Below are 18,696 nucleotides of genomic sequence, written 5' to 3'. Positions count from 1 at the left end.
GATGTATAAGTAGGGGCATTGCCAGCAGATCGAGGGACGTGATCATTCCCCTCTATTCGACGTTGGTGAGGCCTCATCTAGAGTACTGTGTCCAGTTTTGGGCCCCACACTACAAGAAGGATTTGGAAAAATTGGAAAACGTCCAGCGGAGGGCAACAAAAATGATTAGGGGACTGGAACACATGACTTATGAGGAGAGGCTGAGGGAACTGGGATTGTTTAGTCTGTGGAAGAGAAGAATGAGGGGGGATTTCATAGCTGCTTTCAACTAGCTGAGAGGTGGTTCCAAAGAGGATGGTTCTAGACTATTCTCAGTGGTGGAAGAGGACAGGACAAGGAGTAATGGTCTCAAGTTGCAGTGGGGGAGGTTTAGGTTGGATATTAGGAAAAACGTTTTCACTAGGAGGGTGGTGAAACACTGGAATGCGTTACATAGGGAGGTGGTAGAATCTCCTTCCTTAGAAGTTTTTAAGGTCAGGCTTGACAAAGCCCTGGCTGGGATGATTTAATTCGGGATTGGTCCTGCTTTGAGCAGGGGGTTGGACTAGATGACCACCTGAGGTCCCTTCCAACCCTGATATTCTATGATTCTATGATTCTATGACAGGCATGGCAGAAAAGGTGGGGGGAGTTGCATTGTATGTAAGGGAGCAGTATGACTGCTCAGAGCTCATGTATGAAACTGCAGAAAAACCTGAGAGTCTCTGGATTAAGTTTAGACCTGTGAGCAACAAGGGTGATGTCGTGGTGGGAGTCTGCTATAGACCACCTGTCAAGGTTCCTTCCCCACTCTAAACTCTAGGGTACAGATGTGGGGACCTGCATGAAAACCTCCTAAGCTTAATTTTACCAGCTTAAGTTCAAACTTCCCCAAGGTACAAACTATTTTACCTTTTGCCCTTGGACTTTCGCTGCCAACACCAAATGTCTAACCAGTATTATTATTAGGAAAGAGTCCGTTTGGAAATGTCTTTCCCCCCAAAAAAATCCTCCCAAATGTTACCCCCCTTTACTGGGGAAGGTTTGATAAAAATCCTCACCAATTTGCATAGGTGACCACAGACCCAAACCCTTGGATCTTAAGAACAATGAAAAAGCAATCAGTTTCTTAAAAGAAGAATTTTAATAGAAGAAAAAGTAAAAAGAATCACCTCTGTAAAATCAGGATGGTAAATACCTTACAGGGTAATTAGATTCAAAACATAGAGAATCCCTCTAGGCAAAACCTTAAGTTACAAAAAAGACATAAAAACAGGAATCTACATTCCATTCAACACAGCTTATTTTTCTCAGCCATTTAAAGAAATCATAATCTAACACATACCTAGCTAGATTACTTACTAAGTTCTAAGACTCCATTCCTGCTCTGTCCCCGGCAAAAGCATCACACAGACCGAGAAAGAGAGAGGCTTTCTTTCTCCCTCCCCCCAGCTTTTGAAAGTATCTTGTCTCCTCATTGGTCATTTTGGTCAGGTGCCAGCAAGGTTATCCTAGCTTCTTAACCCTTTACAGGTGAAAGGGTTTTTCCTCTGGCCAGGAGGGATTTTAAAGGTGTTTACCCTTCCCTTTATATTTATGACACCATGTCACAGCTCATTCCAACTCAGGTGCCCAGTTCTCTCTGCTGAATTTATCCCCTCTCCTATCGGTGCCCCCTGAGCTTTTCCCTTCTCAGGATTGTTTTATGGCACCTATAAAGAGTCTACGTCTCAGATCCATACAGGAGAGATGTTAAAACCACTGCACTGTAGATCTTCAATTTGCTGGCGAGACGGATGTTGTGTTGGTTAAGAATATTTGTTCGAAGCCAAGGGCGTGGCTCTGAATGAACTCTCTCTCCGGACAGCTAGCTGGGTGATTAGATAGTAGACGGACGACTGAATATTCAGATTGAACAAACTACTTCCACTGCAACTTTTGAAAAAGAAAAAGACACCAGAACCTTTCTAACGTTATTGGGTTTGTACAAATTGTTTTCATGCATAATATCAGTTGAAGGCCTAAACCAAACAACAAGGTGACCCAAGGAACATATTTCCATTTTATCATAAAGACATGACACAAAAACAGAAGCTTCTTTGTGCAGTTGAATTAGGACAGTGCAAAGAGCTCTAGAAAACTTTCCAGCCCCATGAAACTAAATACATCAGGCATGTGGATCTGCTGTAGATACTATATTTACTTTTTAAAAATCTCTTATGCAGCTGAGAACTATACATAGCTGTTCTCCCGCAAGACAAGTGGCCTCAGTACATCGACTGCTTTCCAGAAATGCTGAAAGAATTTGATTAAAATCCTAGAATAAATTAATTACTTATCTGCTTCTTGACTGCTTCATATTCATAGTAAGTTATTCTCTTCTCAGTACTTCTGTAACATGTGAAACGTATATATTCTCTTACTCTTTATCTGGTGATAACAATAATCAGCTTTTATCTATGTAGTTCTAAAAGGATAGGAAAATGTATCAGAGATTAATGTAACATAATTTTGCACCCCTTTGGTTAAACTGAATTCACTCTTGCAACTGTGCAATTCTTTTTCTAGAAGAGAACTGTCATGAATACAACGACAAAAGGCTTTGACTATAATGTGTAATAGTGAGGAGGAAAATGAAGCCTATCTGATAAAAATAGGGCCACATTATACCATTGATTTTCAAGCTAAGTTTTCTATTGAAACTGTTAAAAACTGGTGACATGCTGTGACTGCTGCTGTCTAACATAATCCATACATTCTGCTTATCTTTTCCATGAATGGAGACAAGGATTCATTTTAAAAGATATCTTGAAAAATATGAAGAATGCCTCAATTCCATTGTGACTCTAACCTGGTCTATTTTCTTTCAGGTAAAAATGGGTGTCCTTGCTGTGCTTATTCTTCCTTTGCTCCTTTTTGGAATCAGTGGAATTATATATATTTACCGAGCAGTTGGTCGGCTAATGTCAAAATCAGCTGTGCAAAACAAAGTGGTAGTGATTACTGATGCCATCTCTGGATTGGGCAAGGGTAAGTTGTCTGGGTTTGGGGGTGTTTTCACTGTTTCATAGAGTGAAAGAATTATTGTCTCTAGCATGGGCATTCTCAGATGACCTTATATGTTTGTTACCTTATATAGGATATGTTCACCTGCAAAATGGAGAGAAAGCAAATATAAATAGAAACACGTGCTACAATTTTGGAATGTGCACTCTTTATTCCCCTTTAGAGGCACTGCTGCTGATTTAGATGGACTACATTAGATTGATCTCAGTTGAATAAGAAGTTTGAGAGGGAAATGAAGATGGAGTTATTTTTAGCATGCTGTCACTGTGAGATCTAATTACGTGTACAGTTACTATCAGGTGGCAGCATTTCATTATAAATAGATGATTCATATAACCAATATGACCCATAAGGTCTGTACCACTCCAGCTCCACCAGGCTCTGATTATGCAAACATTTATATGCATGCATAACTTTAAGCATGAGGAGTTCAATGGACTTCAGTAGTAAGGTTTGCAAGATCTAGGCCTAACTGAGTGGCTTTGCAATGGCATCGGCACATCTGTATGTGCGGCAGCAGGCAGTAAGTATCACAGTGGCCAAGCGGCACTGCTGTCTCAGTTCATGCTATATAGTCACAGGAAGCTAGCACAGCGGTTCATTTAGATGCATGTCGGTCTTGGGTAGTTGCTCTAGACACATCACGTTGCACTTACACATTATTTTATTTATATTTGAATCTCTATTGATTGAAAAATCGAGCATTATATTCATTTGCATTCCTTTTTAATGGTTTGTTGATTATTAGTAGTATATTAGGCCTTTATTTCATTTCATTTTTAAAAAACTACTTCACCTGTTTGTGTTTTCTGGGGCCTCACCACTCCCTCCAGCGTAGAAGGGCTGAGCCATTTCCATCCTCTCTGGGGACAGGACAGCTGCTGCTCTTTGCTCATACAGTCTAATATTACATGCAGAACATGCCTTCTAAAGGAATTTTTTAATATTTAAAATTGTGCCTTTGTGATTTCATTTTGGATTTGGTTTGGTTTACAAGAACCACAGCCTTTACAAAAAGAAAAGGAGGACTTGTGGCACCTTAGAGACTAACCAATTTATTAGAGCATAAGCTTTCGTGAGCTACAGCTCACTTCCTCAGATGCATATCGTGGAAACTGCAGCAGGCTTTATATATACACAGAGAATATGAAACAATACCTATTCCCACCCCACTGTCCTGCTGGTAATAGCTTATCTAAAGTGATTTCCAGCACAAATCCAGGTTTTCTCACCCTCCACCCCCCCACACAAATTAAGTTTGTGTGTGTATGGGGGTGGGGGGATGTGAGAACCTGGATTTATGCAGGAAATAGCCCAGCTTGATTGTCATGCACATTGTGTAAAGAGTTGTCACTTTGGATGGGCTATCACCAGCAGGAGAGTGAATTTGTGTGGGGGGGTGGAGGGTGAGAAAACCTGGATTTGTGCTGGAAATCACTTTAGATAAGCTATTACCAGCAGGACAGTGGGGTGGGAATAGGTATTGTTTCATATTCTCTGTGTATATATAAAGCCTGCTGCAGTTTCCACGATATGCATCTGAGGAAGTGAGCTGTAGCTCACGAAAGCTTATGCTCTAATAAATTGGTTAGTCTCTAAGGTGCCACAAGTCCTCCTTTTCTTTTTGCGAATACAGACTAACACGGCTGTTACTCTGAAACAGCCTTTACACTTTGTTTTTTCTTTCCAGTTTTTCTACATTAAATGGGAGATGTTTGGAATGGATTTCTATTTTCAGAGATGTTTTCTTCAGGGAATTAGCTGCATGGTAGAAAAGGAAACCAGGCTATGTTATGTGTCACTAAACAGGGAATATAGTTGCCATGAGAAAGGGCATGGAGTTGGGAGCAACATTACCTCCCTCCTGAACGCTCTGATATCTAGCATCTTAGATAGGTGTCTGCACTACCCTACAGTCGTGCCACACAGAATATAAGAACATGCATTGAAAAAGCATTCAGAGAACCCCCTTCAGAAACTTAGGCCAGCATCCCATGCAAAACCAGCCAAGCAAGTACATACTCAGAACAACCGACTCCCTCAGATAAATAGCTGGAAATATCCTTCTTCTGTGTGTCCAGTCTGCTGGAAGATCCACATCTCCGCTCCCACCCTTGCTCCCTCAGCAGTCTCCATATCCCAAAGCTACTTCTCACACTGCATGGTATGTAAACTGGAAGACTCAACATTAATGGTATTTATACAGTTGGTTTCTTAACATAAGGCAGTAACACAGAAAGCAGGTCTGCATCCTCTGCAAACACACAGCTCTATGAAACAGAATCTAGTAGGCACGACTGTAATTCAATATGGCTTACCTGCAAAGCCAGAGAGAAACAATACAATGCTTCATAACTAGGTGTGGTGAGCTCTTCCTTAGAGAATCCTGTTTCAAATATCAAATCCATCTTTCTGCATTACTGATGTGGCTTGAATCTTTACATGGGTAATGATACCAGGTCCTTCCAGCAGTGAGCTATCCTATACAGTATATGAAATTGTTACTGTACATGAGGTGAGGGACAAGTCCATTTTACAGAGCCAAGTCTGAGGCAGAAAGCTGAATGAGACACTAGACCAGAACATCTGGGGGAGGGGGGTAGGAAAAAACAAGAGGAAATAGGCTACCTATTAGAATAGATATGTGGGCACAATTGGCAACGGGCTTTGTTGCAAGGATAAGTTCCTGGGTTAGTGGTTCTGTTGTGTGGTATGTGTTTGTTGGTGAGTATTTGCTTCAGGTTGCGGGGCTGTCTGTAGGCAAGGACTGGCCTGTCTCCCAAGATTTGTGAGAGTGTTGGGTCATCCTTTAGGATAGGTTGTAGATCCTTAATAATGCGTTGGAGGGGTTTTAGTTGGGGGCTGAAGGTGACGGCTAGTGGCGTTCTGTTATTTTCTTTGTTAGGCCTGTCCTGTAGTAGGTAACTTCTGGGAACTCTTCTGGCTCTATCAATCTGTTTCTTTACTTCTGCAGGTGGGTATTGTAGTTGTAAGAAAGCTTGACAGAGATCTTGTAGGTGTTTGTCTCTGTCTGAGGGGTTGGAGCAAATGTGGTTGTATCGCAGAGCTTGGCTGTAGACGATGGATCATGTGGTGTGGTCAGGGTGAAAGCTGGAGGCATGAAGGTAGGAATAGCGGTCAGTAGGTTTCCGGTATAGGGTGGTGTTTATGTGACCATTGTTTATTAGCACTGTAGTGTCCAGGAAGTGGATCTCTTGTGTGGACTGGACCAGGCTAAGGTTGATGGTGGGATGGAAATTGTTGAAATCATGCCCACATATCTATTCAGGGGAAACCATCACAGGGCCTAATAACATCAGCCACACTATCAGAGGCTCGTTCACCTGCACATCCACCAATGTGATATATGCCATCATGTGCCAGCAATGCCCCTCTGCCATGTACATTGGTCAAACTGGACAGTCTCTACGTAAAAGAATAAATGGACACAAATCAGATGTCAAGAATTATAACATTCATAAACCAGTCGGAGAACACTTCAATCTCTCTGGTCACGCAATCACAGACATGAAGGTCGCTATCTTAAAACAAAAAAACTTCAAATCCAGACTCCAGCGAGAAACTGCTGAATTGGAATTCATTTGCAAATTGGATACTATTAATTTAGGCTTAAATAGAGACTGGGAGTGGCTAAGTCATTATGCAAGGTAGCCTATTTCCTCTTGTTTTTTCCTACCCCCCCCCAGATGTTCTGGTTTAACTTGGATTTAAACTTGGAGAGTGGTCAGTTTGGATGAGCTATTACCAGCAGGAGAGTGAGTTTGTGTGTGTATGGGGGTGGGGGGGATGTGAGAAAACCCGGATTTGTGCAGGAAATAGCCCAACTTGATTATCATGCACATTGTGTAAAGAGTTGTCACTTTGGATGGGCTATCACCAGCAGGAGAGTGAATTTGTGTGGGGGGTGGAGGGTGAGAAAACCTGGATTTGTGTTGGAAATGGCCCAACCTGATGATCACTTTAGATAAGCTATTACCAGCAGGACAGTGGGGTGGGAGGAGGTATTGTTTCATATTCTCTGTGTATATATAAAGTCTGCTGCAGTTTCCACGGTATGCATCCGATGAAGTGAGCTGTAGCTCACGAAAGCTCATGCTCAAATAAATTGGTTAGTCTGTAAGGTGCCACAAGTACTCCTTTTCTTTTTGCGAATACAGACTAACACGGCTGTTACTCTGAATTTCTGATTATTGCACTTTGTGATTAGGTGTCCTTATAAACACAGTATTTGGTTTCAGAGTTCCTTTTATTAACTGCTTCTTTCAGCACAGATGTATTTCACTAGTGTGATAAGTATGCTTGATTGCAAGCATTAGCCTTATTTCTTCACTTTATCACTTAAACTAAAAGAAAGCATTATGAGTACAAACCCTGTCTTTCCCAGCAGGATTGCCCATGAGGTAAGCCCTGTCACTGAAAATTACAGTATTTTACCCAAAGCTGTATCATTTATAGCTGACTTCCTTTTATACACATTTTAATCACAAAATTAAATATAGATTTTAACTATGAAATCTTGTTAGCTGAACAAATGGTACATTCTTATGAAAGGCTATAGCAACTCTGGGTTCCCTTGGACTATTCCAGAAATCTAGCCGTTAGTTTTTGCATGTTTATTTGAATAGCATCAAATCCTTCCCTAAACAACTCCAAGGAAAACTCTACAAACTCCTCCCCCACAAACTCACCAAAGGACCTTCTACATGCTTCTACATACACTACAGATTGTTGTAATAAGCCGTAGATCCAATGTCTTTATTAAGACCATGATTTTTAGTGTCTAGCAAAGTTGTAAATTTAAGTTCCTGGGCTTGTCTTTTAAAAGTGGTGTGCAGGTTTCCTTTGAGGATGGGGACTGATAAGATGAGGAGAGTGATTGCTTTGTGAAAAGTGTTCACCTGTGGGTGATATGGTGTTTTTGTCTTATATCATTTTCCTATGTGTGTTCATTTGAGAACATAGTGATTATCTGCTAGTTGATATTGGATCATTTAGTGCACTGGAGGAGGTTCACCATGTGTGATAATCATTTGTAGGACCCATGGATCTTGAAAGGTGTGTTGTAGGGGAGTTTTGATCATTGTAGCAGTGGAGATATGTCTGCAGGTTTTGCATCTGTTGTTCTGGCAGAGTCCGCTTTGAGTTAGTGTGTCCTGATCTGTGGGGAACTTGCTTTTGATGATGAGCTTGGAGAGATTGGGGGATTGTTTGAAGGTCAGAAGAGAGGGTTCAGGAAAGATTTCTTTCGGGATAGGGTCCCCATTGACTATGGGTTGTAGTTGTTTGAGATAGCCCATATGGGTTCCAGTGTGGGGTATTAGGTGACAACAAGGAGTGTAGGATCAGCTACAGAAATACTGCATACAAAATTATTTAGTTAGTCAAGGTTAAGGAAGACTGCAAGGAATTTCAAAGGAACATAACCAAGACAAGTGAATGGGCTGCTTGAGGGCAGATGACATTCTATATCAACAAATGCAAGATATTACCACACTGGAAGGAATAATTTCGACTACTAGTATGTGAGTACGTAGACAGAGGTGCCAGTGGGCTTGTGCAGCCCAAGCTGAAGGCTGTGGGCACTGCAGTCTCACTGCAATTTAGTGAGTGCGATGATCCGTCAGGGTTCCCACAACCGTATTACCCCCTCTGCTTCAGCAGGTGAGAACTTTGCTGCTGCTAAGCTCTGCATATTGTCAGCTTCCTGACTCTCTAGCCTGTCTGTCTTGTCAGCAAACTCTTCAGGGCTCTGCCAGTCATAACCTTGCCTAGCATGTAATCGTCAGTAAACCTCAATTCCCAAGTTCCTCACAGATGCCTTTCTCTGCAGTGTTCAGCTCTTCTTACTTTAGCATCCACAAATCTTATCAAATTTGTTTTGCCTTCAAAGAGACAGTTCACAACCGCTTATTAACTTAATTTATTCACAAAAGGATGTAGGTTTACGTGATACCAAATATAAGGAATAAGTAATGGTTACAAACAAATGAAAGTAAAAATATTCTTCTAAGAATCCCCCCGCCCCCCCCAGCAAACTAGAGTCTTTTCTTCAAAGATGTTTTTCTCACCATGGTTGGCTTATATAGCTTTAGCCAGGACCCAACATATGGAACTCAAAACACTTGGTTTTTGACTCTTCAGGTGAATGATAACCTAGGGCAGGGGTCTCAAACATGCAGCCCATGGGCCGCATGTGGCCCACGGGGTTATTTTCTGCGGCCCACCAGCTCCCCACGGGCCCCCCGCCCCCCGAGCATTTACCTACAGTGGCTCCAGCCCGGCACACACTGGCGGCAGGGCAGGCTCCCTGCCTGCCTGCCTGCCCTGCCCCAGCGCCACTCCAGGAAGCGGCCAGGACCTGGGGGAGGAGGGGGGGCACAGAGGTCTGTGTGTTGCCCTGGCCATGCCTCCGGGTACCTCCCCCAAAGCTCCCATTGGCCGGGAACATAGAACTGCAGCCAATGGGAGCCTTGGGGGAGGTACCTGGAGGTGCGGCCAGGGCAACACACAGACCCCTGTGCAGCCCCCCCCCCCCATCCCCGACGTCCCAGCTGCTTCCCAGAGTGGCACGGGGGCAGGGAAGGCAGACAGGGAGCCTGCCCTGCCCCCAGTGCACGCTGGGCCGGACCCACCCCCCGAACCCTTCCTGCAGCTAAAACCCCTGCCGTGATCCCCCTGCCGCACCCCACACCCCTCCTGCACCCCAACCCCCTGCCCTGAGCCCCCGCCGCACCTTGCACACTGACCCCCCTGTCCCACCTTGCACCCAGACCCCTGCCCTGAGCCCAAACACTTTTTAGGGACATAATTCCAATACATATCCATAACTCTTTGTACGCATCCTGTACATGCACCACACAATGAGTTTTGAGACCAGTGTGTTACCAGTTTGCATATGATACCTTACATGACACCTTTTAGGTACATATTCTGACAACATTGTGTCAGGTACAGTCAGTCAGGCCTGACAAGAGTTGCTGACACTGAGTAGAGAACCACCAATGGGCCTCTGTGTCACACTGAGCTAGTTAGATTAAAGATAGTGCTGGTAGAGCTCCATGAACTGCAAATTACAGCCTCCTTGCTGTGTAAATGTAGCCTCAGAGCCGTGACCTGCAAGCTCCTTGGCTATTTAGAGTTTGATTAGATCATGGGGCTAGAGTGCACCATTCTGCATGCTTTTAATATTGTAAAAGATGTTAATCTGTTTTGTACTTACTGTTCATGTATACATTTCCTGTCCCGTGAAGGGGTTTATGTTTCTTCATTATTTTTTATTGTTGCTTTTTCCAAAATTAATGAAGTTTGAAAAAAACACTGAATTCATCAACAGCAGAACAATCATTTCAAAGTGAAATTACTCCAACTGACTTTTTACTATTCCTTATTAATATATTTATTTTCCAGAATGCTCTCGAGTCTTTCACTCCGGAGGAGCTAGGTTAGTGCTGTGTGGCAAGACATGGGAGAAGTTAGAAGCCTTGTATAATGCTTTAATCAGTGTGGGAGACCCCAGCGTGGTAAGTATGTCCTCTCCTTGCTTTGTGCCTTGTCAAAGTATACAGATCTGGAGGGAAAATATTAATGATCTGGTGCTTGGCACAGTTTTTACATACAAATGAATTTCGGACAGTGGCTGTTAGAATGTTTACGGCTTGTATAAAGTCCATTTTCAGTCCTAGTGCCACATGCAGGCTGCTTAAGTCATATTTAGATACTCAGATATATACAGCCTGATTTCCAGAAGTGCCAAAAGTCCACAAGGTCTGCTGAGACCAAAGGGAGTTGTGGGCACTCAGTCTATTTTGAAAACAGGGCTACTTTTATTTAGGTCTCTAAAAATAGCATGTGGACCCTAGTTTTAGACACCTGGTTTTGAAATGCTTGGCCCCAGTGCTTCAACTCCCAGTTCTGCCCCAATTTAACAAAAATCAACATGCACATCAATTACAGGGACTAGCCCAGGTTTTCTGCTCATGCTAAACTTTATGCTACCTTAGAGGTTTCCTGGCACTGGCCAAAGCATAGGTTAGCCACAGCAGCTCTAACAGGTTTCAGAGTAGCAGCTGTGTTAGTCTGTATTCGCAAAAAGAAAAGGAGGACTTGTGGTACCTTAGAGACTAACCAATTTATTTGAGCATAAGCTTTCGTGAGCTACAGCTCACTTCACAAAAGTTTATGCTCAAATAAATTGGTTAGTCTCTAAGATGCCACAAGCAGCTCTAACTTCTCCACTGCCCACAGGGTCACTTGCCCCCAGTACCGAGTGGCTGGGAAGGGGATAGACAAGTCAAGCTGGCATCCAGGCAAACCCAGGAGTCTAAAGTTTGGGAAAGGCAAGATAATTGGCAAAAGGAATGTGATGATGCACCTCCACCTTCTCTGTTCCCACCTAATGCTCCCTGGGCCTAGGGAACAGACTACAGAGGGCATAAGTTCTAGTAGGTCACACATTTTTCTGCCACCCTGTCCTTTCCTGTCCCTGTTTTCATTCTGAAGAGGGGAGGGTTAGGGGACGGCCCTTTCTGTTCACACTTCTCCAACCACTTCTCCTCACAAAATGTCTCCATGTAACGACCCCTGAAAATATCATCAACATGCAGGGGATAGCAGGAGATTCATCTGTGTGGGAGTGGGGTCAGTTTGCTACATGCACCCCAGCATTTACTTTAGACACAATACTAGCCACTAGTGAAGAGAAGGGAGGTGGGATTTACCCCAGTTGTGGACCTCCCAAGTTGCCTAACAGAGGGGTCTCTTTCAGCAAAAGCCACATTTTCAAAGGTCATGAGTTTGGCCATCAGCTACCATGGGATAATTTAAAAACCATGAGATTTTAAAGAATAATGACTTGGGTTCTTTTTAGAGAGAAGGTGAGTGAGGTAATATCCTTGATTGGACCAACTTCTGTTGGTGAGAGAGACAAGCTTTTTCAAGCTATGCAGAGCTTTGCCTCAGGTCTTGGAAAGGTACTTAGAGTGTCACAGTGTTCTGGCTTCTGAGCCTTTATAGTGCGTCAGGTCAGGTTCCCAGCTTTTCTTCATACGCACAATGGCTAGAAATTGACTAGTTTTAAAAATGAAAGCTGAGATTCTCCCATAATTTCTGGGCTTCAGGAACTGGGATTTTAAGAACTACATCAAGTATTGCAAGAGTCATGATAAAATCATGTGAGATGGCAACACTGAGTCAGATTCCTCTGAGAGTGGGTAAAAAGGGAAAACAATATTCTCAAAATGATGCTGAGAGCACTTTCTTCGCATATGACAGTAAATACACTTTAAAACAGAGAGTTGACACAGTCTCCTTTCATATAACCTTGTATGCCTGAAATAACAAAATACTATTTCCTTTTTTTTAAAAAAGACATTTACACCAAAGCTCGTACTTCTGGATCTCTCAGACATAAACTGCATTCAAGATGTAGCTAAAGAAATATTGGATTGCTATGGATGTGTGGATATACTGATCAACAATGCTAGCATGAAGGTGAAAGGACCAGTGCAGAGTATCTCCTTGGAACTCGATAAAAAGATTATGGATGCCAACTATTTTGGACCTATAACACTAACCAAAGGTATTTTGATTTTTTTCTTCTTTTGAAAGTGCTATTTAAAGATTGGGTGCCAAGTCATTGTGTTGTGTTGTGGCATGGCTTGGGTCAAATTTTGTTTTCATCTCCATCAGTGTAAATCAGAAGAATCTCTACTGAAAATCAGTGGTTTGAAATTGGAGCAAATGAGAATAGAATCAGGCCTCCTGAGTTTGAAGAGAAGAGTGTTTATCAACAATAAGTGACATCATGGCCCAATTTTCAAAACACCCAGTTGTATGTTTGCAAGTGACCCCTGTAGGCATGTGCTTCTACTGTCACAAATCAATAAGGAGTGCATGCAGCCAGGCTAAAACTTAGCCATGACAAGACTGTATCCAGCACATAATTGTGTACAAATTTGGGGTGCACTTAGGCTCAATCATGCAAGATGCTGAGCACTCTGGTCCTGATGCAGCAAAGTACTTATGCACATCCTTAACTTTTAATATGTGAGTTGTCCCATTGACTTTCCTGGGGCTACCCACGTGGTTAAAGTTAAGCACATGTTTAAGTGTTTTAAAGAATTCGGGTGAGAGCACCATACAGGATCGAGCCCTTAGAGCAGAGGGATTTTGTAAAGGTACTTCAGAGAGCCAGATATTTTGCTGCCTTCTGTTTCTACCACCTTTCTCCTTCTTCCCTCCCTCATTCTTTGTCTGCTGTCCCAAGAGCAACCAAAGTTTCATTCAGATGCCCTTGGTTCTACCCTGTTGCTCTTTCTTATCATCCCAGGGAAAGTATCTCAAGACTGCTATCAGCTCTGTTGCAGGGAGTACACCTCTAGAACTGCCAATCACTCACATTCATTTATAACTTTTTAACATTTTTCACTCTTAAGGAAAAACCAGTCTGGTGTGTGTGTGTGTGTGTGTGTGTGTGTGTGTGTGTGTGTGTGTGTGTGTGTGTGTGTGTGTGTGTGTGTGTGTGTGTGTGTGTGTGTGTGTGTGTGTCCAAAACACTAAGCTGTTGTATACACCCCTGGGAAGGCTGAGAACTGGAGTCAAGCTCTGACAGAGGCTGAAGAAGGATCTCTCAGTTGCCAGATCTCTTCATGAGAAAGAGATGGGAGGAAAATAGTGGGTCTCAAAATTACACTAAATATACAGATGGTCAAGAAGATCCCAGCACAACCACAGAAATCAGTGCCAGGGGCAGACTCGCGTGCGATCCGGCCATGGCAAAGAGCCATTGGAGCAGGGACTTGAACATGACCCTCCCAAGGGAGTGGTCCAACCACTGGACTATAGAGTCCTCACACTTCCTTGGTCTCTGTCTGACCCAATGAATATTGAGTTATTTTATACAAAGTGGAACAGCTTAAACAGGAGAGATATGGATCTGGGCCCTAAACCCCACCCCTTTCTTCTGCATTTCACTCAGGGCTAGCTTAACTAGCAGCCTGCTCAGCTTGATGGGTTCTAAGGATCCCTTTCTTAGGCACCTAACTCTTCCCATACAATGCAGCTTCAGCCCCCTCGCCCCGCCTCCACACCTCCCTCCCCGCCCAGAGGTATGTGATTAACCTGTTAAGAATTGACAGGTTAATTTGGGTTTAAGTTAATTGCAGGCATTAACTGCAATTGATTGAGAGCCCTAATTGCAACCCATACTTGATGGGGACCACACCCTGAAAGAAATCCTTTCTGAGCCCCCTTTTCTGGCCTTCAAACAGCCGGCCAACCTCTCCAAGCTCATCATCAGAAGCCAGCTCCCCACAGACCAGGAAACATCAACTCAAAGCGGCACCAGACTCTGCAAGAACAACAGATGCAAAATTTGTAGACATATCTCCATTGCTACAATGATTAACACCCCCCACAACACACCTTTCAAGATTTTTGGGTCCTACACATGCCTATCACAACGTGTGGTGTACCTCATGCAGTGCACCAGATGCCCCAATAAATAATAATAATAATTAATAAATAATTAATAACTAGGTGGGGGAAATCAGTCAATCACTATGTTTTCAAATGAATTCACACAGAAAAAATAATAAAAGATTAAAACACCCTACCACCCACGGGCAAACACTTTTCACAAAACGAAAACTCAGTATCTGACCTCTCAGTCCTCATCCTCAAAGGAAACCTTCACAACACCTTCAAAAGATGAGCCTGGGAGCTTAAATTCATAACTTTGCTAGACACTAAAAATCATGGACTGAATAGAGACACTACATTTATGGCTTATTTTTATTACAACAAGCTAACCCACTAATCCCCCTCCCCAGCCTTTTTAAATTCCCCCACTCCATGACTGGAGGGATGTTAACTGACCATGTTCCCTTGAATGGTACCTTGAAATATGTGTTAACTATTTGGGCTAAACAATCTCTTTGACCTTGTGTTTAGCTGTGACACACTGAGTACATTTCCCAGACCTGAAGAGCTCTGTGTAAAGCTTGAAAGCTTGTCTCCTTCACCAACTGAAGTTGGTCTAATAAAAGATATTACCTCATCCATCCTGTCTCTCTAATATCCTGGGACCAACATGGATACAACAGAGTTTCTGTGTCTCAGCTTAGTTCACATTCATATTTTTTCACTTTTTCCTTTTTGTTGTTTTTTCAGCCCTTCTTCCCAACATGATCTCAAGAAGAACTGGCCAAGTTGTCCTAGTAAATAATATCCAAGGAAAATTAGGAGTCCCATTTCGTGCTGCTTGTAAGTCATTACAAGACAAAATTTACATTTTAAAGTGTGAACTATAGCTATGACATGATGATTTTGATATTAGCTCATTAAATATGCTAATTTGGAGTAGGGTTCAGCAAATCATCTCTATGACTTCTGGGATGAATAAATTGCAAAGGACTGGCTAGTGTGGTATTGGGCTTTATTTATTATTTTAATCTGTCATTATGTTCTATGCAGTTGTTAATATAGTTTTTTAATTCACAACAACCATGGCCTTGGCCAACTGGGAAATATCAAATCAGGCCCAGACCCTGCAGTGGAATTAATGACACTTCCCAGGAGTGCACACGCCTGCATCAGATTGCAGGATAGGGGCTGATGGCCCCACAAGTGTTACTGATAGGTTACACAAAAATACCCCAGAATCTATATGCTTCTGGAAATAACATCAATGTATAGCTCTGAGATAATAATACATTTACCAGCACTACATTTTAGTTACAGACTTATTGTATCAAGATTAATTCTTACGAGGCAGTGAGGAGACAGAGGTAATGGGCTAGATCCCTCGCTGGTATAAATTGGCAAAGGTCCACAGAAGCCAATAGAGCTACACTGATTTATGTCTCCTGAAGATCTGGCCCACTGTTTTTGTTTTGTTTTGTTTTGTTTGGGGGGGGGTTGCAAAAAGATAGTTATAAATCTTCTAATCTGGTTTTTCCTAATTCTCCTCTTTCCTTCCGATAAATAATTATCCTCCACATTTGCTATTCAGATATATTTTACAAAATCAGTTGCATTATATTAGCCATATGTTTCTTCAGAACCTAGTGGATCCAAGCATATCCTGCAGGGTGCAATGTTTATAGCTCAGGTATGACTGGCAGATTAAGATACTCAAACCTTTGGTGACTGCTTTATTGTCTGCCCTAGTGTGGTGTGGCAGGTAGGAAGCCTGGACAAGTATCAGGTTAAAATAATGTTAACTCTTTAGTAATCTGAATACACAGGGTTGGACCCTAAGTACTTGTGCCTGGGAAAGATAAGGACAGGAACTAGAAGAGGAAAGGATCAAAAAGCCAAGAGCAAACAAGAAGAAAGAAAAAAGAGAAAGAGAGTGTGATCAGCAGTGTGGAATGCAGCTGAGAGGTCAGGGAGGATGAAGACTAAAGAGGCCTGGTCCCCGTCAATCCCCCTTCGTTTTACTGCTCCCCAGTCACTTACTGCAGTTAGTGCCGTCTACGGGGTGCAGTAGATCCCACCGCTACCACCAGTTGTCACGGAGTCCCCGGGAGATGCTCTGGAACTGCTCCCCATGAAGCCAGGCAGGACTCTGGGGCAGTCTTCTTTCTGTGAGCAGCCTGTCTTCAGGACACAAAGCTCACACAGCTTCCACCTTCCTGGGCCTGACCTTGGAGCATTCAGCATCCTCTACACCTCCGTGCGCTTCCCACAGCGAGTCCGCTCAGGGGGTCTCCTGGGGAAGCCAGAGGGTCCTGCCCCCCAAATTCACAGTCAGACGTGACTCTCAGCCAGCCAGTAAAACAGAGGTTTATTAGACGACAGGAACATGGTCTAAAACAGAGCTTGTAGGTGCAGAGAACGGGACCCCTCAGCTGGGTCCATTTTGGGGGGCAGTGAGCCAGACAACCACGTCTGCCCTTCACTCCATGTCCCAGCCAGCCTCAAACTGAAACTCCCTCTAGCCTCTCCTCCTCTGGGCTTTGTTCCTTTCCCCGGGCCAGGAGGTCACCGGATTCCTTTGTTCTCCAACTCTTTAGCTCTCACCTTGCAGGGGGGAAAGGCCCAGGCCATCAGTTGCCAGGAAACAGGGTGTCGGCCATCCTCTGTGTCCAGACTCCTGCACACACATGCCCTCTAGGGCTCTGCAGTGATTATACACCCTTACCCCACCACTTAGATACTTAAGAACTGACTAGGGGAAACAGAGCACCCCCACAATATTCAGAGGAAACATTAAGAACAGTCCCACTTCGTCACAGATGCCCTGAAAGTTCCCCAGGCAACTGTTCTCAGAAACTTTGGCAAGAGAAGTTTCAGGGGAGTGGAGAGGGCTGAAGCCAGACTGGTGTTATCCTGGCTGGAGTTAGAGGAGAGGGACTCCAAGAGACACATTCAAAGAGTCTGGAAGTGAAGGCTGAACTGGTGAGGGGGCAGCAGATAGAGAGGTGCGTGTTGGTGTTGGTGGTGTTGAAGGGATGTTTTTGATGATGTGGGAAGACCAGACCATGGTGATATTGTGTGGGAGAGGAGCTGAGAAGTTACTACATAGTAACTGAGTAGTTAAGGAGGAGTATCAGGTGCTATACTGTTTGAGGAGTCTGATCTCGCTATGACCTTCATGTGTGCCTGCCTCCTCACTCTATGAGCTCTTCCTTTCAGCTGCCAAGAAGTAGACACAGTCATCTCCTCTCTGAGGCCTGGTCTACACCTAAAAGGTATTGGCTATAATACTTTGGATTAATTTCATTTGTTGGGTTCAGTGTGCACAGGGTTGGTGGCCTGTGATATACAGGAGGTCATACTAGATTACCTGGTGGTCCTTTCTGGCCTTAAAGTCTCTGATTCTTTAATTTACCCAACAAAGCCAGAACCAGAGGCAACAGCTGGGAGTTGAAGCTAGACAAATTCACACTGGGAATAAGGTACAAATAGTTAACAGTGAGAGTAACTGGAACATTGAAACAGCTTCCCAAGAGATGTGGCAGATTCTCATTCACTTGCCGTCTTTACATCAAGACTGGATTTGTTTCTAAAAGACACACTATAGTCCAACCAGAAGTTATTGAGCTCAGTGTAGGAGTCACTGGATTGCATGGCCTGTGCTATGCAGGAGGTCAGACTAGCTGATCAAAATGGCCCCTTCTGGCCTTAAATTTCATTAATCTATGGTGATGAGCATCCCAACACGCATCTTCATAAGACACAGATGTCAGGGTCTTTTGTATTCACCCAGAGCTGGGGACAAGAAGGAGCTTAGGCCCTGTAAAGGGAGTAGTGATGGCTAAAGGAGTGACATCATGCGGGAGACCAAAACATGAGGACATTTGCTTCTGGAGTAACCAACTACTGGAGTCAGATCCTTGCCATTTGGAGGAAGCTGTGTGATGGGTCTGTAGAAGATGGAGGCATCATACCCCAATATGCTTCACCAAGGGACATCCTCCACAAGTAGGGATCAGTGCAATGGCAAAGGAAGAAGCCACCATTTGGCACCAGATACGTTGTAGGAAGGAGATCCTGTGGACCAGTGGGGAAGAAAGCCCTCACTGGAGTCTGGCTTGTTCACTCTGAACTCAGTAAATTCCTACATGCCGTTTGGGATTACATTGCAAGTGGATGGGGTTACAGGCAGGGTGGGATACAGGAGCAGTG

At 43.6% G+C, this 18,696-nt stretch overlaps 1 protein-coding gene across 1 annotated transcript in view; it reads left to right on the top strand.

Moving 5' to 3' along the window:
- Nucleotides 1-2,855: 2,855 nt before the first annotated feature.
- The window catches only part of DHRS7C (dehydrogenase/reductase 7C), a 31,459-nt gene continuing 15,618 nt past the window's right edge, over nt 2,856-18,696 (top strand). Inside the window, exons 1-4 of the mRNA XM_073310718.1 lie at nt 2,856-3,009; nt 10,474-10,586; nt 12,433-12,643; nt 15,235-15,327. Of these exons, the coding sequence (XP_073166819.1) occupies nt 2,856-3,009; nt 10,474-10,586; nt 12,433-12,643; nt 15,235-15,327 (571 nt within the window). The remainder of the gene's footprint in view (nt 3,010-10,473; nt 10,587-12,432; nt 12,644-15,234; nt 15,328-18,696) is intronic.

The sequence above is a fragment of the Lepidochelys kempii genome, chromosome 14 (assembly GCF_965140285.1).
Source record: "Lepidochelys kempii isolate rLepKem1 chromosome 14, rLepKem1.hap1, whole genome shotgun sequence".
Lineage (NCBI taxonomy): Eukaryota > Metazoa > Chordata > Testudines > Cheloniidae > Lepidochelys > Lepidochelys kempii.
This window is presented reverse-complemented; position numbering and strand designations above follow the sequence as displayed.